The 26,420-nt window shown below is 40.4% G+C and overlaps 1 protein-coding gene across 1 annotated transcript in view; it reads right to left on the bottom strand.

Moving 5' to 3' along the window:
- Positions 1–26,420, bottom strand: part of ptprg (protein tyrosine phosphatase receptor type G) — a 535,498-nt gene that overhangs the window by 273,757 nt on the left and 235,321 nt on the right. The window contains exon 4 of the mRNA XM_033036632.1: positions 11,891–12,039. Coding sequence (XP_032892523.1) covers positions 11,891–12,039 — 149 coding nt within the window. The remainder of the gene's footprint in view (positions 1–11,890; positions 12,040–26,420) is intronic.

Below are 26,420 nucleotides of genomic sequence, written 5' to 3'. Positions count from 1 at the left end.
CTTGATTACTGTAATGCCTTATTAACCAGTCTGACTTCAAAATCCACCAACAAGTTACAGCTCATTCCGAATGCCACAGCCCGGCATTTAACAAATACCAAGAAAAGGGAACATATCAGCTCAGTATTATACTCCCTTCATTGCCTCCCTGTGAGATCCAGGATAGACTATAAGGTCCTCCTTCTTGTCTATAAAGCCCTAAATGGCTAAGGAGCAGCATCTTTTACAGAGTCCCTCCTTCCGTATGCCCCTACTCGAGCACTCAGGTCTTCTGATGTTGGCCTGTTCGCCACAATGCCACAGCAATAAGAAAATTGGTGAAGCAGCCTCCAAGCCTCCTTCAATTATGCCCTGAAGCTGTGGAAAACCATACCCAGGGCAATGAGAGACGTCCACTCAGTTGACATTTTTAAACGGCAGCTAAAACTGTATCTTTTAATCAAGCTTTTAACTGACTTTACTACCTTGGTCCTTTTACACTCTCAATTTCTTATTTTATATTATCATATAAATCTGTGCTGTTAACTGCCTATGTCCTTACTGTTTTAAATTGTATTTTGTTTAGACCTGTGTTTTGTGGAAAGCACTTTGGGTTGCATTCATTTGTATGAAAAGTGCTATACAAATAAAGTGATTATTATTATTATTATTATCATATCATATACTTACTAAAAGTCTGATGTTGATTGTGTCTATATGTGTGTGTACATGTGGTTGTCTTTACATCTTCGCATAAACATTACGCAGTAACGATTACATTTTTACATATTCTGATTGACATTTTTCCCCTCGGGGCAGAGAACACCTTCACTGAACATTTTATGCTTTATTTCTCAACTTATTCTCGACTTATTACTGATTAAAAGTTAAAGAAAATCAAGACTTTGAATTTAACCAACTTCGACTGATGACGTCATATTAGCTCGGCTAGTAGTGATCAGCTTCACTGAAGATTTCATCTTATATTTCACGTTATTTGTGATGAAAGCTTTAAAAATGCGAACTTTCACAAGATTTTTACATATTCTGATTCACATTATTCCCCTCTAGGCAGAGATCACATTCACTGAACATTTTATGCTTTATTTCTCGACTTATTACTGATTAAAGTTTAAAAAAATCAAAAGACTTTGAATTTAAAATGACCAGCTTCAACTGATGTCACAATGGCACAGCTAGCAGTGATCAGGAGGAACCACGCCTCCAGTGGGGGCTACGGGTAGGGAACGGGTGCGTTGGGGGAGCAGACCCCAACGGGTCTGCACTTGGTCTAGTATATCACTAAAACTCCCATCTTGTTTGTTTATTTGTATGCATGCGTGTGAGATCCCAAAACCCCGCCAAAACGGTACACGATAGCGCTACAATCTTTGGCCATTGTCATGTGATGTAAATAAAATAAGTTTTGTTCAGATTTATGTTATATTTTACAAGTTACTGACATTTTAAACTTTACAAAAATACTTTTCAAACCACTCTTCGACTTGCCATGCCCGTCAGCCGAGTTCAACATCAAAATGACATCACAATTATGTCACAATGGGATCCCGTTTGACGTCACAATGAGATCCCGAATCACATTTATATAAAAAACTGCTATTGAAAAAAAAACTCAGTTTTAATCAAATTCTTCTGTTTTCATTAACAGCTAACATTGTGTTTAGGTTATTTTAAAGAAAAAACACGATTTTCATTGAGAATGTTTAAGAAGGAACTGCAGATGCTGGAAAATTCAAGGTAGACAAAAATGCTGGAGAAACTCAGCGAGTGAGGCAGCATCAAAGGAGCGAAGGAAATAGGCAATGTTTTGGGTCGAAACTTTTCTTCAGACTGGTGAGAGTGGGGGGGGGGGGGGGGGGGGGGGGGGGGAAGAAGAAAGGAAGAGGTGAAGAGGGTTTTCAACCTGAAACTTTTCATTGAGAATTTCACTTTAAAAAAAACATCGCGATATTCATTGTTGGGGGGTGGGATGGGGGGAGGTTTCATTTTAAAAAGAACATCGCAATTTTTATCGTGGGGGGTGGGATAGGGGGGAGGTGTGGAATGGTGGAACAAGGGAGATAGAGGAGGGGGTTGGGGATGGGGAGAGTGAGGGGAAAGTGGGGTAGGTGAGGAGAGTGGCGGAGGAGGAAGGATAGAGGGAGAGATGGGGAGAGTGGGGGAGGTAGGGAGTGTTGATAGAGGAAGAGGAGGGCAGTGGGGGTGGTGAGGAGGGAGAGTGGGGAGTGGGATAGGGGGGAGTTGAGGAGTGGGGCAGCAGGGAGATAGAGGGAGAGGAGGGGACAGGTACAGGAGAAGGGTTATGGATAGGGGAGGGTGACTGATGGTAGGGGAAAGGAGAGGGAGGGAGTGGGGGAGGTGGGAGTGCTGGGGATGAGGGGAATGGAGGAGGATAGGGGTAGGAAGAGGGATGGCGAGGCGCAGTTGGCGGAGGGTTGCCGTAACTCACGCCACAACGGGGGTCTCTGGCGTCACAACGGGAAACCCTCAGCCATGCCTACGCAGTTGGGGACTATGGGTCAGTGGTGGAATATTGCCTTGAGGATGGGCCCAACGGGTCTGCACCTGGTCTAGTTATTATTAAGATCATGGAAGTCAAAGTCCTCTACTATTATTACCCATTATTTTCACACTTCTCCGTGACTTGCCCACTTATCTGCTCCTACATTCCCACTGAGTGTTTAGAAACCATTTGCACACTCACAGCAAAGTGATTATTTATCTTCATTTTCTAAGCTTCACCTTTAAAAATTGAATCATAAAAGAGAAAATAATTATATTCCTGAGAAGCAGAGTTTTATAAAAGTACTTCAAACCTATAGGACTATGTTTTGCAGCTAAATATTAATGAAATAGATTAATTTAAAAATCATCCTTCCTTTGCTTATGACAATATGATGTATACTTTCACATCTTAAAATCCACAGTGTTCAATTATTAGAAGGGTCCTGACCTGAAATGTCACCCATTCTTTTTCTCCGGAGATGCTGCCTGACCTGTTGAATTACTCCAGCACTTTGTATCTATCTTCATATTCAATTTTTATATTTTTAGTAACTTCTCTTTTACTTGAAAACTAGGTCACTGCTGAGGATTTATCCATGATTTCAAGAACTTAGCAACATATCATTTGTTAAGAGTTGTATACTCTGGAGTTTAGAAGGATGAGAGGGATTCTTATTGAAACAGATAAGATTATTAAGGGTTTGGACACGCTAGAGGCAGGAAACATGTTCCCGATGTTTGGGGATCCAGAACCAGGGGCCACAGTTTAAGAATAAGGGGTAAGCCATTTAGAACGGAGACGAGGAAACACTTTTTCTTACAGAGAGTTGTGAGTCTGTGGAATTCTCTGCCTCAGAGGGCGGTGGAGGCCGGTTCTCTGGATACTTTCGAGAGAGAGCTAGATAGGACTCTTAAAGATAGCGGAGTCAGGGGATTTGGGGAGAAGGCAGGAACAGGGTACTGATTGGGGATGTTCAGCCATGATCACATTGAATGGCGGTGCTGGCTCGAAGGGCCGAACGGCCTACTCCTGCACCTATTGTCTATAAGAGTTGTACATTATTTGTTGCAAATATTCTACCAATAATGAAAAAAATGTGTGCGCTATGAAAGGAGCAAAGGGATGATTTAATTTTGATTTACGTGATCTGTGAGAGCTTATGTGAATCAAAATGAAAACAGTTGATAAGAACATATGATTACAACCCTCCAGAGAATTTGATATGGTTGTGTCTGTCTGTCAAATGTTAGGGGAACAAAGCAACGCATCAATTTATTCCGCAAGGATGATCAAAAAGGATGCTTCTGTGGAAGAACAGGTTGATTATTATTGGGGCAGATTCCATGGAGGAGAGTGGAGGGTGGCGATGTTGGGGCCGTTGCGGATGGATTTGTGGGGAAACATGAACGCATGTGTCTCTGGGCCCTTGCAAATTTGCTGGCAAAAGCAACTTGATTGATGTCTGTCTTAAAGTCATGTAGGGAGCACGCCAAATTAGTTACAAACGAGATATATGTATTCATATCTTGTGGAGGTAGATGCTAATCCTGGGTGGTTGGGCAGGAATGGTGAAGGTAATAAGTTCTGTTCTGCAGGTGAATTCGGTGGTGAAGGAGCTCATGACGTTTGGTGAAAGGAACATGATAAAGGCACCTTTTCCCACCATAGCTCTTCTCATTGTATTTCATAAATGATCATAATGAGCTATCAGCATGGTTATTAAAGGAAGTCTTTAAAAAAATCCAGAGATCAGTTAAACCCAGTCAGACGCAAAAAACGTGCCAAGTAATTATATTTAAAGTATCCCACCACCTCAAAATGTTTAAGATGCCAATCCATACGCTGTGTCCTGCCTCATAAGCTGGGAGTCATTTTCCTGGAACACTTAATTTTTTTCCCTCCATTTAACATTCCCCAAGCCAATCCCACACATTCACCTATGTTGAAGTACCCTGTGAGAGGTCTTTCATTTGTGAGCTATTGTGTAAAATTTATTAAAATTAGACTGTGGCCTTGCTACAATGACACCATTAGTCTTTAGCACAATGTCATCCAGTTTTTGACCAAACATGTTGCTTGAAAGAGGGTCTCTTTCCTGCTTGGTGTATTGCAATGGCTGATTACCAATTGATGATTTTCTGGTATTTTTGCAGCTTGCTTACTACTTGTTCATCAATAAGCACTTGAACTGATTTATATAATGAATCTGATAACTGCTGCAAAAGACATTTGTTTTCATTTCTAGTGAAAGGTCACTTTTCAAATATGATACCTTTGAGATTTATCGAATACAAGCTGTCAGGTGCATGCCATAAGACTTACATAAGATATGGTTTTTCAGATTGCAATTCTTACAATCTTTTGAAATCTAAGCAGATTGATCGGGATCATAAAGATAGATCATGCCATAATCACAGCATGAAATGGGTTACAGTAGAACAAACCAATAAAATGGCCCGAAAATATTCCAAAAGCAACAAAGAAAAGCATCTTTTATGAATAACTTTTTGTGCTTCTGCTGTATTTCCAGCTGCGTAACTAAATCAGTCAGACAAAATTGCAACATTTCACCAAGATCAGAAGCTTCTATTTAATATGCACACAACGATTGTTGATGATACATTATTCATCAATCAAGTCCTCAATTCTGTGATTGTGTGTTTGTGTAAATTTATTTGTCATTATAAACTAGGTATGAATCTGAAATTTTACATGGCCAGCTATTTATAGTACACACATTGTTTTCCCATAGCTCAATAAATAGTGGAATAAATCAGCTCAATAAATAGACTCTGCCCAGTAATGCAATATTTTAAAAATGTAACGAAAATGTTAAATATGCTCATTTATTAATAATCTTTAAATATGCAGGAAAAAATGTATCCCTGGATTTACAAATCATAATAACAAGCACAAACTGTATGAAAAATTAAACACATTTTTCCATGTTCGATCTTGTTAGCCAACTCCACATACCCTGGACCATATCTTTCCAGTCTTCCATCTGAAGACATTATCTGCTCATAGTAACTGTGCTTAGTTGGAGAATGCATTATGAAAATTGGCTTCTATATAACAATGATTTCTCTTCAATAGAACCTCATTAGCTGCAACATTTTAGGATGTTTTGAGCATGACTTGATAGGTGATACCTAAATATAATTCTTGATGATAATAATAATAGTAATCAACCTTCAGTTCACAGGGAAAATGTGTTGTAATTGAACTCACAGCATATGCCATTACTGTGCCAGTAAATTCATCCACAGCCAGTAATATTGTTAGACTTCGGGATAGCAAGAACATTTTTTTGAATAACAATGGGATATTTAACTGCCAAACATTCAATACATGGATAGATGTTTGACTTAATTGTTCTCTACTGTACTGCTGTTCTTGCTTCTCTTGCCAAGATGAAGAATGATGCGCAATTTAAAGTATGTGACTTAAGCAAATCATGTTGCTTGAGGAAATAATCACATTCATAATAGTCATGAAAAAAAGGCAAAAAAATTGGGGACGGTGAATCAGCTCTTATGAATATACTAGTTAGGCACCATGTAACCCACTTAGAAGTAATTCAAAACACATTGAACAGATCATAATTAAAGTGTTATTTATGAAAGTAATGTTACAACTAAATGTAATCAGTAAATGGACGAGTTTGCCACATCCATAAAGTACAATGGATTGATGGTACTTTATTGTCATGTGTTGCGAAGCACAATGAAATTAGTTTTTGCATGCAGTTCAGTGACAATCCAGTTGTACATTAGGCACAATCGTACTAAGTATAAGAGTGTTAAATACATCATTGTACATCACTGTTCTGCTAACATTTATTTTATACCATATTGGGTCTTCCCTAGAAACTCTGTTTCCTCTTCCACAGATAGAGAACATCCAGCAACATGTCCATTTTGAGATTGAGATTTCAACCTGATTTACGTTGGGGGTTAAAGCTTAGAACTGACAGTACAAGCCAGCTCTCACATTTCACGCAGACATGCACTTGATTATCCTCGGTGTTTCAGGAAAATGTGGTGTTGTTTTAATTTAGCCAGAAATCAAATGTCTAAAGTGAGGTGTCAGAGTGCCTGTCAAATAGAGCTTTAGGTTACTCCCACTGTGACACTTAACCTTCAGTGCAAAGCTGGGTTTCAATCGAATTTTCCTGGAACGTTTGACACATTGGATGAATTGAAGAGGCTACTCAAAGCAAAGCTTCCGCCAGCACTGATCTTCAGGTCCATCTTTCACTCCTTGATCAGCTCAAACCCCGTAAACAAACTCTGTTATCCTACATTCACTGTTATCCAATGGAGACCACAGAAAGCATAGCTGCCAATCATGGTGTCAAAGCAAAGCAGTTAATAATGATGCAACAAATAAATAGTGATAAACAAAGAATGCCAATTGTGTCTACACTATTGTGGTATCTATTCTGACAGCTACATGTTATTGATGAAGCAAAACCCTAGCATTTATAAGCAATGTTTCAAAACAGATTTTTGTTGCTATTATCCAGGAGCAGCAGTACTACTGGCTTTAAACACCGAGCCAAATGCCATGAATCTGATTTACAGATAACATTGGTGATATGCAAGTGGCATGTCTTTGCAATTTGCCATTCCGTTGTTTAGACCAGGTGACCGACATAAAATAAACTAAAGAAAAGAAACCCAAGATTCAAAACGGAAAGAAAGATTTATTTCATGGTAACTCACAGGCTGGAGAGCAGTTATGCAGAGAGAAGCTGTTAAGGGCCTGTGAAAAACCGTGTGAAAAATTTCCAAGAGTAAAAAAAATACTTGTGATGAGGTACCACGAGTTTGATTTTTTTAAACTCGGAAGAGCTCTTGGGTGAACTCGCATCGTGGGACAGGCCCTTTAGTGTTTCAGGTTAAAAAGATGCTGCCTAATCTGCTAAATATTTCTGACGTTTTCAGTTTTATTTAAGACATCCAGCATCGACAAGTTTTTGCTTTTACATCTATTTTATGTTGTTGGGGTTGAAAATGTAAAACTGTCAATTTAACTAAACCCTATTTTAAAGTATCCCGATGAATGATCCAGACACAAACCTCGACTGACCATTTCCCCCCACAGATGCTGTCGGGCCTGCTGAGCTCCTCCAGCAGTTCTTCTTTATTTTGCTATTTTTAAATGTCCATTTTTATAAATGTAAGAACATTTAAACTAGATGATGAAATGGACAGCCATGTGGCAATTAAAGTGTAAATCAGAGAAGTGTTAATTAATGTGTTTCGGTCGACACAAAAAGTCATATAATGTAAAAGTTACTGTTTTAGATTGGATGTGCAGCCAAAGAGACCTGAGGGCATTTACACACAAATCTTTGAAAGTGGAAGAACAAGTTGTGAAAACAATTCAAAATTAATAATGGATCCTTGAGCAGAGGCATATAGAACAAAAGCAAAGTGTTGGCCCAGATATTGCTGGTGATTGATGACAGTTCCGAACGGAACCACTGGTGTTCATCCAATTAAATGCAGCAGGAACATGGCAGGCATGAAAGAGTCGGCAAACATGGAAGTCTCAAGCACACTCAGCATTAGTTAGAGATGTAAAGTTCTGGAGTAAATCAGCGGGTCAGGCAACATCTCTGGAGAACATGGATAGATGACGCTTCGGCTCGGGACCCTACTTCAACTGATTATGGTGAGGAAGGGGGGATGGGTGGTGATGGTGGGGGGAGTGGTGTATGGAAAGATGGAAGATTCTAGGTGAACACAGGGGAGAGGAAATGAGGGGGGGGGGGTGGGAGGAACCCAAAAATGGAGAAATTCAATGTTCATACCGTTGGGTTTTAAGCTACCCAAGCACAAAAAGGCCCAGTACCAACCCCCCCCCCCCCCCCTCCTGAAAATATTGAATTGCATTTCAGAAGTATGTAGTTTAAAATAAAAGGAATGCTACAAATGTTCTTTTGGCTGCTCAAACACACATCTCCCACACTTATACCACTAGTATTGGTACTGAGATTCAATTGGCATCCAAATTTGCACTATCATACTGGCTCGATAGTTTATCCTCGAGCCACTTGAAGAATCTAAATTATGGCTGAATTGTACTGAAGCAGCAGAGAAACACAGACTTGGGCAAAACAAATTTGCTGGTATACATTCATCATACTATCAGCCGGAGCTTGCTGGAAAATAGCAATATTCATTTGTAGAACTGACAACGTGCCTCGGTGAAAGATTCAGATTTTTTAGATCCCTGCTGGAGTTGGAATCAGCTTTTATGGTTGATGTTTCAAAAGGGCCCTCAAGCTTGACTCATCATGTTTACAATTATGATTTGCCAAATATTAGATTTGTTTCACTCTGTGTCTGTTCCTTCTGTTTAAATGGTTCAATATCTAACCCTCTGTTTTAGATCTCCAGATTTAGAAGCATCCTATTTTGTTATTCATTATTTTCTGAGTGTATCCCCCTGTAAATTTTAGTTCAAATTTTAAAATTTATGTAAAATCCAACACTTACCTTTTGTTGGATTTTAGATCTTAAAAAGTAGAAAGACGCCAATTAAGAAACAAAACGGATAATTTGAAGGATGGGACTCAAGTTAATCCTGTCTCGAGAGGCTCCTGAAACACTTTGCCAATGGTTTGTTTCATACTGATTACTTCTATTGCCAAAGGAAAAAAAAGCTGTTTTGCGTTGTCTTCAGCAGACCACAGCTGGCACGTGATCTAATTCCCTGATTGTAGGTTCTATTCAAAATCCCATTGCATGATATCACAGTTTCCAATAGCACCTCACTCACAATCCCCTGTTTCTCAAGACAAGGACCAAGCAAGGATCATAATAAGATTGGCAAAAGGCCAATGGACAAGACTCCCATGGTAGCTGAAATACATAATGGGAACTGCAGGAGTTGAGTTTACTTAAAAACATCATAATGTAACTCTTGCATACTTAAGAGTCATAGAATCTCACAATATGGTAACAGGCCCTGCAGCCCAAACTTGCCCATGCCAACAAAGATGCCCCCATCTATGCTGGTCCCACCTGCATGCATTTGGCCCATATCGCTCTAAACCTTTCTTATCCGCGTACCTGTCCAATATAGAAACACATAGAGATACAGTAGCTTTACTTAGAGGAAGTCAGAGAGTTGGTGAGGGCATGCTGAATTCATGGGATTACTGTATTGTATACAACATGTACTATAAACTATTCCAATCAATTTACAATTCTGGAACAGCTAGTATGTATGCATGTCATATGCATGTATGCATGTCACATATGCTCAGCTAAGAAACATTTGTATTAAGAGCTAATCCTGCAAGGTGACATTTTATGGTTTTTTTCATGTGATCCCACCTGCGTAATTAAATGATAATATATCAACAGCAAATTGGAATTTAACTCTTCAGCAACAAAGATTAAAGCAAATAGTTTAGTGGTTGAGGTGGATGGATATATGGGCACATATCCACTGAATAACCTGTAAAGAAATAAAATAAATGTTGGAAATGCCTATTGTAATGGTATTTTGCATGGTCATTATTACGAACCTCACTAAACTGGAACAAGATAAATGGTCCCAGTCCATACAATCAGGCATCATATACCATTATGGGTATAAAATGGAAAACCAAATACAAATGATGCCTAATCTCAATTGCAACACTAACACGCAGTTTGAGAAGAGCTCAGAACATCTGAACTGCACATATCACAAACGAAAATACCCGCTGGTGTTTTGTTTTTCCATTTCCACTTTGGCTGGGAGAGAAAGATTAAGTGAATGGTCACCGTGGAGCAGCCTCATCGTCTGTTACTGCCTGGTTACACAGCTAAATAGTTGGACTCACAGGAGATTGCTTGCCTGTCCACTTGGAAAACGGCATAACATTGCAGGAAACACGATTGAAAGGGAATGAAGGAAAATATAACTGTCTTCATAAAAGCTGAAGAAGGAAAATACATTCTCCATAAACCAGCAGTAGGCACAACTGTATTCTGTATTCTGCCTTCGTAGGCAGGCTGATATTAAGCAGAACAGGAACCAGTGAGTTATGTCATATGCTTCTCAGTATGACAACTCAAAATAGACACAAAAAGCCGGAGAAACTCAGCGGGTCAAACAGCATCTCTGGAGAAAAGGAATAAGTGAAGAAGGGTCTCGACCCGAAACGTCACCTATTCCTTTTCTCCAGAGATGCTGTCTGACCCGCTGAGTTACTCCAGCTTTTTGTGACTATCTTCGGTTTAAACCAGCATCAGCAGTTCCTTCCTACACATGACAAATGAAAAGTTGGCTCAATGGTGAAATCACAAACGTTACAACTTAGGAAGTCCAACTATCGTATCATTACACCTATAAATCTGCACACAGTAGGTCACTGGGGAACAAATGGCATAATGAATTGATGTACCTTTATTTCAGGTCTGGACAAAATTGTGAAGCTCTCATATGTGAAATGAGTTCAACTTGTCAAATTCTGTTCCCAATTGGATGTAATCTTCCAAAACAATGTAGAAAATAGTTTTAACTTTCAATCACATTAAAACCAGCTTTAGGGATGGCTGGTACCAATGGGGACAGCCAGAACCTTTTTTTCCCCAGGGTGGAAATGTCAAAGATTACAGGGCATAGCTTACAGGTGAGAGGAGCAAAATTTAAAGTAGATGTGCAAGTTTTTTTTACAGAGTGGTGGTTGCCTGTAACTTGCCGTCAGGAGTGGTGGTGGAGGCAGATATGATAGTGGCATCTAAGAGATAGGCACATGCATATGCAGGGAATGGAGGTGTATGAATCATGTGCAGGCAGAAGAGATTAGTTTAACCTGATATCTTGCTCGGTACGGACATTGTGTGCCTGTTCTTGTGCTGTGCAGTTTTATGTTGTTCCAAGGTGATCTTCTAAAGTGCACGCTGGTTCAGAATTGAATTTGGTTGTACTCAATCTTGAAGTCAGGAAGCAAAAGTGTTTTCTATTTCATAACATGAATGTGGCTCACACGATTCCAAGATTCACAATGCAACTTTTCAAAAATGTTTCTGAAACTTACAATATTTCCTTCATTCATTTCAAACCAAAATATGACCCAAGTATATCTGTAACGTACAGGTACTGTAAGCAGGCTGATGAATTATTTTTGAAATCCGGGTTTGCATTTCTACCTCATCAATGACTATTCTCAAAAAAAAAGATCATAATTGAGACATGATACAAGCAACATCTCAAGAAGCTTTTATAACTCCAGTTAAGTACCACAAAATACCAAACTTCTGATGCAAATCAAGTTCCAATGAATCCACAAGTAAACAAACTCATATCATAGCAATAACAAGCACACCTTTATGATCAGGTGAAATTGCATTTCATTTTAGTTCTGATTTTTCTCACCTCAATAGGATATTTTCTTCCATCTAGACTGTGCTCTGAACCTGGGAAACGCCGATTAAGACCCCAGTGAAATTCCAGTTTTTCTGCTTTAAGTTTGCCTGGAAGGCCAGCTCCGCTGACAAAATAATCAGCCATCAGCAGCACGGCAACTGAAAGGCAACATGGTGATAACATGCGGTTAACACACAATGGCAAGATTATTAACAATTCAACATGCATACACACCCCCATTTTCTGCACACTTCCGATGGTCTTGCATGTTTATCAGCTGTTTTCAAACATATATTTCTATGTTCACATCAATTACAATAGCTCAGTGCATCAGACAGCATCTGTGGTGGAAAGTTAGGTGACGGTTCAGGTTGGGACCTTTCTCCATTTCTGGTCACCCAGCTAAGGGAAGGATGTCATTAGGCTGGATGGTTGCAGAAAAGATTCAGGAGGATGTTACTGGGACTGGAGGGCTTGAATTATAAAGGGAGGCTGGGGATATTTTACTCTGTAGTGTAAAAGGCTGAAGGGGGAATCTTTGGAGGTATATAAGATGGATGGTCACAGTCTTTTTACCAGGAAAGAAATTTAAAGCTAGAGGGCAGACCATGAAGGTGAGGGGGTTTAAAAGGGATACTGTTATGTTTGCAGCTGGAAAAGCCCGACTTCCATGGTATTGCTTGATGCCATCTCCATAGATTCATAATCTCACATGCAAGGTCAAATATGAAGTGCTTTAAGAGCTAAGATTAGATTATTTCAAGTCTTAAAACACACAGAAACTCATCTTTCAGTGCAATCTATTGTCTCCAAAGCTGTAGAACCTTGATAGGTTTTTCAGCACAATGATATAATCACTGTTTCCCCAATTCCTGATTGCTGAGTTTATAACTGAACACTATCTCAAATGCCTGTGAATTGAAGTACTCTTCCAACTTCTCAATTACCTCTGCGAACAAGATATCTTTAGCTTTTAGCCGAGCTAGTAAGTTAATGTGTGATATGCGTTCGAGTTGACTTCAGTGAGTGAAATTGCTTTCTTTCATTCCCTCTCAACAGTGCTCCATGCCTGCACATTCTCAGCACCATCTTACACCCCAAGAATATTATTAGCCATGAAAAACACTTCCATCCACCACACTTAGGATGTGATTGATTCACCATCCTTGTTACACCCGGACCTGACTATCTTCGAAACATATTTATACTTGAACCACCAATGTCTTTCTTTTCATATCCAATTGGTGTCACCATTTTTAAGCTTCATCATAAAGTCCCACAACACACCAACATGTTTTTCAGACCACCATGTCAATGCCAACCATTTATCGATGCTTCTCACATTTACCAGCACTTACTCTCAAGCCTTCCCTGCCTTGAAGATTCATTCTGAAGAAGGGTTTCGGCCCGAAACGTCGCCTATTCCCTTCGCTCCATAGATGCTGCTGCACCCGCTGAGTTTCCCCAGCAATTTTGTGTACCTTTGAAGATTCATTGCTCGTCTCAATACTTACCTGATATTGCAAGAGTTTCTACCTCCACCACTCACTCAGTAATGCATTCCAGATTCGGAATATCCTTGGCAGGCTTTGTCCCACCTCTATCTCTCTCCTCCAGCTTTTACGTACCCACCTCCACTCCATCAGTCTAATGAAGGCTTTAGACGCCCCCCCCCCCTCCCCCTCCCATCAGTCTTTAGAAGGTTCCTGAGCTGAAATGCCATTTCTCCATTTACTCCATTGATGCTGCTTGACCCACTGACTTCCTCCAGCAGTTTTCTTTTTGATCAAGATTTCAGTATCTGCATTTGCTTATGTCTCAAGAACAATAGGTCACAGTTCAGACACATCTGGTATCCGGTACAAGGTCAGAGAGTTTCTGCAAACAACACATTGTGGCAGGTGATCAGCTACAAGACAATCCATATACTTCCTTTCTGTTTACCAATCCTTTATCTATGCCAACATATTATCCTTAACCCTAATGAACTCCTCAACTTGAGCAATCATATTTCAGATGGCACCTTAACAAATACTTTTGGAAATGCACAACATCCATTGGTCCGTCTGTACCCAAATATATTCTTGAGGAAATGATAAATTGTTAAACTTGATTCACTTTTCATAAACCACATTGATTCATTTGCCTGATTATATTTTTCTCATTGCTTTAATCATGGGTTCAAGCACTTTTCGCAATAACTTTGGTTGGCTGACTGGCTATCATTCCTGCTTCCTCCCCTTGCAGAACCCATGCAAGATGTCCTGGTATTTGATCTCATCAAATGTGAGCACAGAATGGCTGCAAAGTTGGCTGGCTGTGAAAATGTTACGTGGTATTTATATTAGGGTCAGGTATTAAAATGTCCTGGGCCAAATCATCTGTGCCAGTTGGAGAGTTTGGGCCACACCTAGACTTTCCCACCAGAAAATGGCCTGTAAATAATTTCTGGTCACTGTACTTAATTGGAAACTCCAGCTATGGATTTTGTGTCTATTACTGAAGAGATTTTACACTGTAATCAAATCCCAATAATTCATACTCCTCAAAAGCTGACTGAACGTTTTGGTACCGTGATTTCAGTTTCAAACAATAAACAACCAACAAATTGGGCAGCAAATAGAAACCAGTTATTTTAAGGATTCACCCCATTGGAATGTAATGCAGGCCACTCAAGCCAGATCAGATGTTAGCTAACCTATACCGAAGTTCACTGCAATTCTTAGCTGCATGGTAACATGTCAGAAAATTAATGGCAGGTATAAGTGAATGGGGGCTTTAAGGGGAAAAAAACATTTTTTCTTTGGAAGTATTAAAAACCTATTGCAAATAAAAGTACATTTTTATCTGTTTAATAATGATTTAGTGAAGATAGCAATTGTTTTTTTGATGACATTTTCCTTCACTGTACTTATAGAGCTCTCTGAAATGGCACATGTATAGAAAAAGTTTTGGAAAGATGACAGATTTCAAATTGCCTTGGGGCTCCACTCTGTTCTCCTTCTGGGACCTGCAATTACACCATGGCAAAAAGAGGTAATGGCAGATGCTGTGCTGGTGGAAGCAACTCTCACAAAACAAAACATGCCCAACAGTTACATTGGAAGTTTGTTCCAAATCACATCAATCAAGACAGATCATGTCTCATGTAGAATCCGATACCAATATACATATCTAGGACAGCTACTCTCGTCTGAAGGACAGTGAACAATATTGTATTCTACAGAAAATGATCAAATATCATGGTAGCATCCTCATACTTGCAGCAACGATGGCTAGATTGCCAGTTAAATTAAATTTTAATGCACAGGAAAGAAAATAATTTAATCTCCCAAAGCTCTGAATCAGTTTACTTTTTTCAATTTCCCCTTTGTGCACTGTGGGTTATAACTAGCCCTGCAGCACAACTTAATTGGTGCAGGCAGCTTTCTAGTGATTCTCTCTCAAGCAGAAGTCTACACAGGTGCATATCCAATCAATGTTCATCATGGGAAGAACTACAACACACTGACGCTTTCTTCACCAGCTGCTCAAAATGGACGTGAACTTTTATTTAGAAGGTAAGAGAAAGGGGAATGGAGGGCCATTTTCCTTTTAATGGTCAAAGACCAAGAAACATTTATTGTCACATGCACCAATTGATAGTGAAATTTGGGGTCACCATACAGCCATACAAATAAAAAAAGAACAAACATCCCCTGCACAGCGGAATCAAAGTTTCCTATTGTGAGGGACGGCCAAAAGTTCAGTCATCCTCCTCTTTGATGTTCTTTGATGTACACCTGTGGTCGGGGCCTCCCGAGCCCTCCGCTATCGCTGCTACGGGTGGCCCGATGCTCAGGACCTCTCGGGATGATGGAACTCCGACGTCGGAACGAGAGAACAACCTCAGCGGCTTGGACCTCTGAATCGGCCACTTCCTATTACCTGGACTATTATCAAGAAGAGAATTCTTATTCTCCCACTGTTCATCTCCAGCTTCACCACACAAAACACAACCTCTTGCTTTCCCTTTACAAGCATTGAACATCAGTCCTTCTTCTCCATCCCTCACAACCGACTGTATTAAAACTTCCATGCACTTTACAATAGTACTTCACGTCTAGCTATTTTGCCAACATAGCCACATGATCTGAATACCTCATTCTCTTCCTCTCCCACTCCTCTTTTATTCAGGACACATAATCCTAATTCACCTTGCACAACCTACAAGGCAGACATTGGGCCCCTGTCGGCTACCATTCAGCACTCTCCTATTTACCCAATGGCTCATCTTTGTCCAATTCATTCACTTCAGGTGCTGAGATGGAAAAGCAGCAGCATTTCTGATTATACAGTGAGATTCATTCTCACTCTTGAACCAGCTTGGATAGTGACACAATGCATACCGTAAAGGAAGTTTCACTGCTGCAGACGTACCATGAAAAAGGAGAATGGGCCACCAATGGTGCTAGCTGTCTGGAGGGTGAGATAACTTTGGTCTACTACTTTGCTGTACAGGCCTCAGGGGAATTTACGTCAAGGGCCTAAACCTACAAAGAGAGCTGAAGGGCATTCATTAGGAAGTTTAGGTGCACAGGGCACAATGTCAGCAACTTGAAAAAGATGCCCCACAGCGACAACTTGTTGTCAAGCCTTTATGCTGAACTAGGATACCATTAAATATAGCACATTAAAAGTGCACTTTCAGCCCACTGCACATCGAGCATTACTATCAATTATTTTGTGTTACTCTTCAATAAAAATAGCATAATGAAACAAAAGTACTATTTGATTCAGAAAATAAAACAATTGTAATCTCTAAGTGATCTTACTAATAATACATTATTTTAAATAAAGGGAAGGAAGCCAAGACTCTGATGTGTTATCCAATTAAACAGATCTCAATTCGGTGGTCAGTGAACAGTAATCAGACCTCTTAACCTAGCCTGAAGGAAAACAAATTCACCTCACCAACAGAACAATTACATTGTCTGTTATAAGACAACCTAAATACAACAACAAATAATTTGATCTATAATGAACAATGCCACTGAAAATTCATTAATCTTTCTTAATAGATCACATTCTAAGTAACCATAAATAGAAATAATGCATCAGGCATATAAAAAAAAATCTATTTCATACCCAGCTTGGGAAAGGCTATTCATAATGAATTGGCAAAGCATACAGAATGATGGACTGATGTTTTTGCATATACATAAATTCTCTTTAACAGACGCCACGAAGCGTTCTGAAGCGATTGAGTGATTTCTTTTTGTCTGATCAATGATAATGATAAGATTCAAAATATAAAGATGTTAAATAACAGCATGAAACTACAAAAGGCATCACTTCCAATAAAAATCTGTTTATCCAAAAATATAATGGAGCAAAAGGACCAGTGGTGGCAAGGTATAAAATTGTGAATAGAATATATATTTTGTTCTGCAAGAGGGTTAATTCATTCCATTCATAAATGAGAAGATTTGTTTTTAGATCATTCATTTTTAAATCTAAAATCAATAATTAATTAGACCATTTGCTGTCATTTTTCTAATCTAGATCAATCATTAAATGGATAATTCCAAAGCAGCGCAAGTGTTGAAAGTTCCTATCATTCTTATTTTACAATGGCTAATTAGATATCGATAAATGCAATACAACTGACAAAACTTTGGAAGACAGATTTTAAATAATTTTTTTGGGATGTAGGCATCAATAGCAAATCCAGCAACTATTACCCATTCTGAACTGCCCCTGTGAAAGTGGTGGTGAGCCACTCCAACATTGCTGTTGTGAAGGGAGTTTCAGGATCTAGGTTCAGTAATGTCGAAGACTGGCAATGTATTTCCCACTCAATGTACCAATGAAGTGGGCTGCTCTATCCAGGATGATGTGGAGCTTCTTGAGAGTTGTTGGAAATGCACTCATCCAGCCAATTTCTTGTGTTGCCCAGTAGACGATAGCAATGCATTGGAGTGTGAGAACATGTCAATCCCCACAAACCCCACCTATTCTTGCAGCTATCTAGCCAATGATGCAAAGTGTGCTAATGGTGAAGAACATTACGGTAGTTGTTATTAAACATCAAGGGAAGGCAGTTAGACATTCTCTGTCTGGAGGTGGATTTGTGGCATTAATGATATTTGCTTATTATCAGCCCTCCTATGAATGCCATCAGAATGAGGATGAATATTTAAATAGGCTTGCTTTCATCTATTCCTTTATTCAAAACAATAATTATTGTAGTGTATATGTCATTGGGGATATGAATGCAGTTATCTCAGATAGGAACACATTATTTGCCTATCATGTGGCTCAGTTCTGCCAAGATAATAATTAAATATTGTCAAGCAAAGTGCTTTTACCTACAGATAGGTATACTTATATTAGTGAGGCTGTATTAGCACAGCTGATGCACATGCCTCATTGGGGTGTATGAGCATTTTGTATGGGGCAGCAATGACTGATCATATACCTGTTGCTATGACAATAAATGTTGAACACCTACCTGTGGTATCCAGCGATATAAATAGCTTTAATACAGAGAAAATGAACTGGTCAACGCTTACAAAGGAAGACAGCTTAGCCTATTATGCCCATACAGATAAATCCTTAAGCAATATTCATCTACCTAAAGATGCAATAATGTGCAGCAATGTTAATTGGAAGGATATGAAGCATAGGAGAGATATCTGCTCCATGTATAATGATATAGCAAGCGCTTTATATGTAGGCAGTAAGCCCTACTGCAAGCATACTGAAGCCCGTGAAGCCACCAAATCATGGGCTATGACAGGTAGAACCAGACAGGGGCCTGTGTTTGAGTACAAGAAGCTCACTAATGCAAGATATAAATATACTATTCGCTTCATCTGTAAAAATGAGCAAGTTCTGAGGGCTGATTCCATGTCTAAAAAGCTGCTAAGTAACAATGCTACTGATTTTTGGAAAGAAGTGAGAGCTTCTAACAGCTGCAAAACATCTCTACCATGCACTGTAGGTGGAATCTCTGGAACAGCTAATAACGCGGAGTTATGGCGACAACATTATAGTACTTTATTCAACTGTGTCCAAGATGATTTGTATAGGGTGGACAATATTGAGAGTAATGATTCAATGGTGATTATGTCACATGAGGTGTATCATGCCATGAACAAGCGGTCCAACAACAAAGCAAGTGGCTTGGATCATATTTCTGCTGAACATCTTAAGTATGCGAGTATGAGGATAGCTCCTCTCCTTGCTATTTGTTTTACTGGCTTTATGATTCATGGGTTGTTACCAGACTCAATGTTATCTGTTCTATTAGTACCGCTCATTAAGGACAAAGCTGGTAAAGTAGGCAGCTTAAATAATTACAGGCCCATAGCTTTAGACAGCATATTGTCAAAAGTCTTAAGGGCCTGTCCCACTTACGCGTCCTAGGCTTGCAAATTACACGACCTCATGGTCGCTTGAGGCATACGGGCACCGTATGGCTGCGCGGGGCCGGTCCCACTTAGAAGCGCGGAGGGGTATGGAGTTGTGCGGGGCCGGTCCCAACATCGCACGGGGCTCGAAATTTTTGCAGTGAACTAAATCTTCGCGTGCCAACGGCCTGTCGCGGAACTGACGGCCAAGGCCCAAGACCCTGGCGCGACGCAACGTCTCACGTTCAGAAGCAGGAAAACGATCGCCGAACTCGGCCTGGGGTTCACGGCCGTTGCGGTCCGGATCCGCCCCCACTTCTACTCCCAGAGCGGGGCCAAGAAAATTGAAGATAGACACAAAATGCTGGAGTAACTCAGCGGGACCGGCAGCATCTCTGGAGAGAAGGAATGGGTGACGTTTCGGGTCAAGACCCTTCTTTTCAGACTGAAGAAGAGTCTCGACACGAAACATCACCTATTCCTTCTCTCCAGAGATGCTGCCGGTCCCGCTGAGTTACTCCAGCTTCGTGTCCATCTTCAAATGACATCACGCACTACAGACGGCTGTGCGTACGCATGAAATCGCGCCCGACCTTCGCTCGACCGTCTCGGCTCAACGCGACCACGAGGTCGCATAATTTGCGTGCCAAGGACACGTAAATGGGACAGGCCCTTTAGAAAGAGTTCTGCTGGATAGAGTAAATGAGTTTGTTAACTCCACAGATAACCAGTTTGGTTTTAAAGCTAAACATGGCATTGACTTGTGCATATATGCCCTAAAGGAGATTGTAAACAAATATAGAGGCAAAAACTCTTCAATTCATCTGTGCTTTATTGATGCTTCCGAAGCCTTTGATCGTGTTAATCATAGAAAGCTGTTTGTTAAAATGAGTCAAAGAGGGGTGCCTAAATACTTTGTGAGAATTCTGGTTTACTGGTATGCCCACCAGACTATGCAAATAAAATGGGGCAATAGGGTCTCAGCCCCATTTGGGGTTAGCAACGGTGTTAGACAAGGGGGAATTTTGTCCCCAGTCCTTTTTAAACTTTATATTGATGATCTGTCCAACCAATTGAAAGCCTGTAATACTGGGTGCACGATTGGTAATATTTTAGTGAACCGTATTATGTATGCAGATGATCTTGTGGTCTTTAGTTCATCTAGTGCTGGTCTTCAGTATTCAGTATTTACTTTTTCACTGAGTGCTTACATACACAGAGGAAACGAAAAATTGTTTCTCAATCAGTTCCTGTCAGTGCAGTTAATACAAACAGAATAAATACAACAACAAATACATACAACTTTAAAATTAACTTATCTAAAATAGACTTTAAAATTGAACTAAAAACAGACATTCAGACCGGACAGTGGCTTTGCTTTGACAGGTGTCTAGCTGTCAAAGTATGGGCGAGGTTAGGTGTGTTGTTGTATGATGTATGGGGAGGGGACACAGTCCGTTAACCAGTTTTATTGCCTGTGGGATGAAGCTGTGTAGCATCCTGCTGGTTCTGCAGCAGATGCTCCTGTACCTCTTCCCAGATGGCAGAATGGAGAAGATATGGTGTGATGGGTGATAGGGATCCTTAATAATGGAGATGGCTCTGCGGATGCTGCGCTTCTGATAGATCTCCAACAGGAAAGGGAGTGGAGCACCAATGATCCTACTGGCTGTCTTCACTATCCTGTTAAGTTGGTTTTGTTCATAAGCCTTACAGTTCCCAAACCAGGAAGTGATGCCGTAGGTCAATATAGTCTCGATGGTGCCCCTGTAGAAGGTTGTTAGGTGAACAGTAGGGAGACCTGCTTTTCTTAGTCTCCGGAGGGGGTGGAGCCGCTGCTGTGCTCTTTTGAGATCTCCAGAGATGCTCTGCAGCAGCTCCTTACTATATCTTCTGTGTATGGTGTGGAACATGATATTAAATATAATGCTTGTAAGAGTGCTGTTATGATCTGTAGAACCAAAGAGGATAAATGTCTAAAAATACCTGATTTTAAATTGTCTGACAATAATCTTAGTGTCTGTAATAAGGTAAAATATCTAGGGCATTTTATTACAGAACAAATGACAGATGATGAGGATATTTATAGGCAACGACGTATGCTGTATGTACAGACTAATATTCTCTTGCGCAAGTTTGGTGCATGTACAGATGTGGTGAAGATGTCGCTGTTTAGAGCATATTGCACACCACTCTATACTGCGCACCTGTGGTCAAATTACGGAAAGACAAGTTAGCAGAGACTAAAGGTGGCCTATAATGATGCCATGAGAATACTGCTAAAGAAACCTAGATAGTGTAGTGCTAGTAACATGCTTGTAGCTGCAGGAGTCAGTAATTTAGAAGCTATCCAAAGAAATCATATGTATAAATTCATTTGCAGGATAATTGACTCTAAAAATGTAAATATCGTGGCCTTATCTACACGCTACCAATCCCAGTTGTGGAGACACTGGTAACACTGTCTCTTTGTAGGACACTGATTTTTCTTTTTTATTCTGGATTTTAAATCATGTACAGTATTTTTTTTTAAATATATAATATATGGTGCTTTTATAAGTGATATAGTAAGATTTTATATGTATTTTATGATGTTTTTATATGCAATGTATTTTTATGTAATGTTGTCCCTTGTCTGGACCTTGAGTCCAAAATTAAGTTTATTATTATAATAATGTGTTCTGGGCCTTGTCGTACACATGGGCTGCTTTATTTTATGTATAAAGAATGGAATCTTCTGGAATGATCAGCAAACAGTCCCATTACTTGTTTTATGATGTTAGGAAAGTCACTGATGAAGCAAGTTGAGATGGTTGGGTCAAAGCCACATCCCCTGAGGAACTCCTTCAGCGATTCCCTGGGGCTTTTTTAACATTTCATTCTCGATGTGAACATTGACACTAACTCATGCATATTTTTGTCCTTGGAAAATCTCACGTTCGTCTAATTTTTAATAATGAGAAAGCAAAACAACACGGAGGTGGGCGGCAGTGTTTTTTCAGTTACTTTGCATATGCAGTGGTTGCTGTCATGTGAATTTGGTTACCAGAATACAAAATACTCTATTATGCAGTGCTACTGGCTTCTCAAGAATGAATTGGCACTCAGTAGTTTCCATTCTTTTAAATGATTTAAAGCTACAAGCTATTTAAACCAGCATAAATTTGAAACATAATTACCATACAATCTCAACGAGATTAATATATTTCATTCTCCCTTTTGTGAGGAATGACTTTGTGCACAATTATGCACATTTGTACATTTTATGGCAGTATTCAGTGCCCGGCAACCTCAGCCTCGCACTGCAAGCTATTATTAGACATGAATAGAAAATATTGCTTCTTGAGAATGTGCTGATTTCAAAATATGGCAGACACTTTGGGAAAAAGCCCTGCAGCAAAATTTCTGTGGCGACTTGTGTCAGTGCAAAAGAAGTGCAAAGTTTCCTGAGTTATGGGCACAACTCACTGGGCAGTCAGCATCAAAAAAATTTAAAATAAGGTTTTCACATCTAAATATCAAGGATAAGAAGAAATTAAGTAAGCATTGATAACAGCAGCGCTTTCACTGTTTGAAAGCTGCATCCTGTTTCACCAAATAACGTCAAGTCAATACTTGGGATGTCAAGACTTGGTTGTGTAGTTAATATTGGTTGTAATGTGCAGATTAAAATGATCAAATCAAAAGTTAAACAACTGGAATTGGCTTTCATATAATTATTAGTTTGTCATTGGTGGCAATGCTTTTGGAATCAGGTTTCAAGTATGGACAGAAGGGCCAGATTTGTTAATTATAATAGAGATTTATCAAGAATTCAAAGCATCATGTTTAATAAAGCCATTGGCGAAAAAATGAATTTATCTGTTTAACACACAGTTTTTAATGCATTATTAAAAAGGCATAGACTGCTAATAGTTTTGAATGACTTAAAGAGCACAAAAGTGTGTGACGTACAGTGAGTGAAGCGCTGGGTGGGATAGCTCAAAGTTCCTATAGCGATAGTATCTTTGATGCAGTTGCTTCAGAAGTGTCGGAGCGAATGACGGGTCCTGCACAGCAGCAGCAGCGGCCACGGGTCCATCTCCTCCTGCTCCCTGATAGCGGCCGCTGCTTGCAAACCCGCTAACGGCGATAACCGCTTTCAAAACAAACCCTCCTGCACGCCGAGGCCTCCCCCTCCCTCCCTCCTCCCGGTCTCGGCGTGCGGGAGGGTTTTTTTTTTTAAAAGCGCCGTTAGCGGGTTTCCAAGCAGCAGCCCTTATCAGGGCGGGCAGGGTGCGGGAGGAGAAGGAGATGGAGCGGCCGCTGCTGCCGTCATTCGCTCCGACCCTTCGTCACCACGCACCTAGTATCTTTCCCACGCAATACAGCCGTCACCGCCGATACAAAACGTCGCGTTCCTTTTCTCCAGAGATGCTGCCTGACCCGCGGAGTTACTCCAGTTTTTTGAGTCTATCTTCGGTACAAACCAGTATCTGGTTGCCAAGCCGGGCAAAATGACTCGGTATTTAGGTTGCCCGCGGTGCTTTGAGTGGTCAGTGGCACCCGGGCAACCGCTAATTTCGAGCCCTGATAAACACATGCACACACACACACATATTATATTTATATATATATATATATATATATATATATATATATATATATATATCTGGAGTAACTCCCCCACCTACGTCGCACCACCATATATATTTGCATGTATATCCTTATCCTTATAACTATAAAACTCTGATCTTGTATGTGGATGTGTGTGTGTGTGTATTTAATTGTTTGTGTGTTGTCACATCTTCTCAAAAAAAAAGACGCAATAACGGTAAAATTTTGACATAATCCGATATAGACTTATGCCGTGATCAAAAATCTGAAAATTTCATGCATTATTTCTTGAGTTATTAATCAAAATGTTCAAGAATCTGAAATAACTTTGAAAATACAACCGAGCGGCTTTGGCTGATGACGTCACAATGGCTCTGCGTGCTGCGTCTGCGCTGCGAGCCAACGTCCCCCCCACGAGCTGCCCACCCTGCTCCCCTCTTACTCCTCCCCCCCTCCTCCAACTCCCTCCTCCTCTCCCCCAATCCTCCTCCCCCCCCTCCTTTCTCCCCCCTCCTCTCTCCCCCTCCTGCACTCTATCCCCCCCTCCACCTCTGCCCCCCCTCTCCCCCCCTTCACCCCCTCCTCCATCCACCCCTCTCTCCCCCCCCTCTCTCCCCCCACCCCTCTCTCCCCCCCACCCTCCTCACCTCCCTCTCTACACGCGCCTACGAGTTGGGGGCTATGCGTGAGTGGATGAGGTGGGGTAAAAGGAGAGAATGAATAATAATAATACAATATCAAGGGGGGTGGTTAGTGTGTGTGTGTGTGTGTGTGGGGGGGGGGGTGGTTAGTGTGTGTGTGATGCCGCAGGCCGCCCCCCCCCCGCAACCGCGTTGAGGGGACGGGACCCAACGGGTCCCACTTGGTCTAGTATATATATATATATATATTTATATGTACACACACATAAATAAAAAATCCCACATGCACACTTGCAATGCTGAACTACTTCAAAGAATAGATTGCCTGTCAATGCATCTCCTGATGCTGTGGGTACTCTTTTATTTATCCAGTATCTACAGCATTAAGTCAAACATAAATACTGTATGTGGCCAAAGCCAGGACTTTTTTAATTTTCTCAGTAGCTGTTTCTGAACTGAAGAATAATCACATCACCAAGATTTTCCTGGGAAGTATTAGAGGTTTGAACCTCAGCCCATCACAAATAATTATTGCCAAACCTGTCAAGATGTTTGTGTTAGTTTTGGGGTTAATGCTGCCGCTGCAAGTGCAAGCCAACGCCACCTCTTCATAATATATGTTTCATAGAATACTCATAGAGCCTTGTTCACTTTGACAGGGATAATAAAATAACAAAATAAATGGGTTGTTAACGCAAATGCCTCTACATATTTCCTTTAAAGAAAGCACAGATAAATTAGAAGTCCGATCAAGTTTTGGTATTTCAAAGCCTATTTCCGTAATAACATTTTCGGACTCATTTTCCAATACAAGTTAATGTTCTCATTCTATGTCAATTACGGCAACAGTCCTTCACTCTTTTGATTTAAACACTGTCTGGATTTCAAAGGTCAGTGTTTCCACCCTGTAATAGATTTGCACCAGATGAAATTGCACAGACAACAGCTCCAAATATTTCAGGCTTTTTCACATTATTGTTTTACATATTCAAACAGTGTATCCTCATGGAACTGCTTGCCAATTTCAACAAAATGGGCACAAGAGGATATAACAAAAAGTAAACAAGGTAAAAACAAATAAGGAAATTTTATAACTTATCCGATTGATTCCCTGTCCGTTTCGTAATTCCAATGAGGAAATTGATTTTCATTCCAAGGTGTGGAAAGTATCACCACTGTAATATTTCAAACTTCTCAAAAAACACCTGCTACCCCAAGAGGGAAGGAATAAAATACATAATGGTTTGTTCAATTTATGTGAAGCTACACTTACCATTTAACTCGTAACAAGTAAAATGATTACCAGAAAAACAGCTGCTGAAGCAGAAGCATCATTTCTTCAGCAGCTATCTCATTTTACTCTCAGTCTGAAGAAGGGTTTCGGCCCAAAACGTTGCCTATTTCCTTCGCTCCATAGATGCTGCTGCACCCGCTGAGTTTCTCCAGCTTTTTTGTGTACCATCTCATTTTACTTGTTTAGTTCAATTTAGAGACACAACGCGGAAACAGGCTCCTCGGCCCACCGAGTCTGCGCTGACCAGCAATCCCCAGACACTAGTCTTATCCGGCACACAATTTACAATTTTTACAGAAGCCAATTAACCTACAAACCTATACGTCTTTGGAGCGTGGGAGGGAACCGGAGCACCCAGGGAAAACCCACGTGGTCACAGGGAGAGGGTATTAACTCCTTACAGACAGCACCTGCAGGCAAGATCGAACCCAGGTCTCTGTCGCTGTGAGGCAGCAAGTCCACCACTGCACCACATTGCCGCCCACTTCTTAATCTGATCATGGTGTCAAGAAATTTCCTTCTTGTTCTTTACTATATGGTCTCCAATCGTCTCAAAGGATGGACAGGATGCTTAGCTTAAATTATTATTTGAATTACACCTTTGCAATTCGCTA

Source organism: Amblyraja radiata, chromosome 18 (assembly GCF_010909765.2).
Source record: "Amblyraja radiata isolate CabotCenter1 chromosome 18, sAmbRad1.1.pri, whole genome shotgun sequence".
Taxonomy (NCBI): domain Eukaryota; kingdom Metazoa; phylum Chordata; class Chondrichthyes; order Rajiformes; family Rajidae; genus Amblyraja; species Amblyraja radiata.
This window is presented reverse-complemented; position numbering and strand designations above follow the sequence as displayed.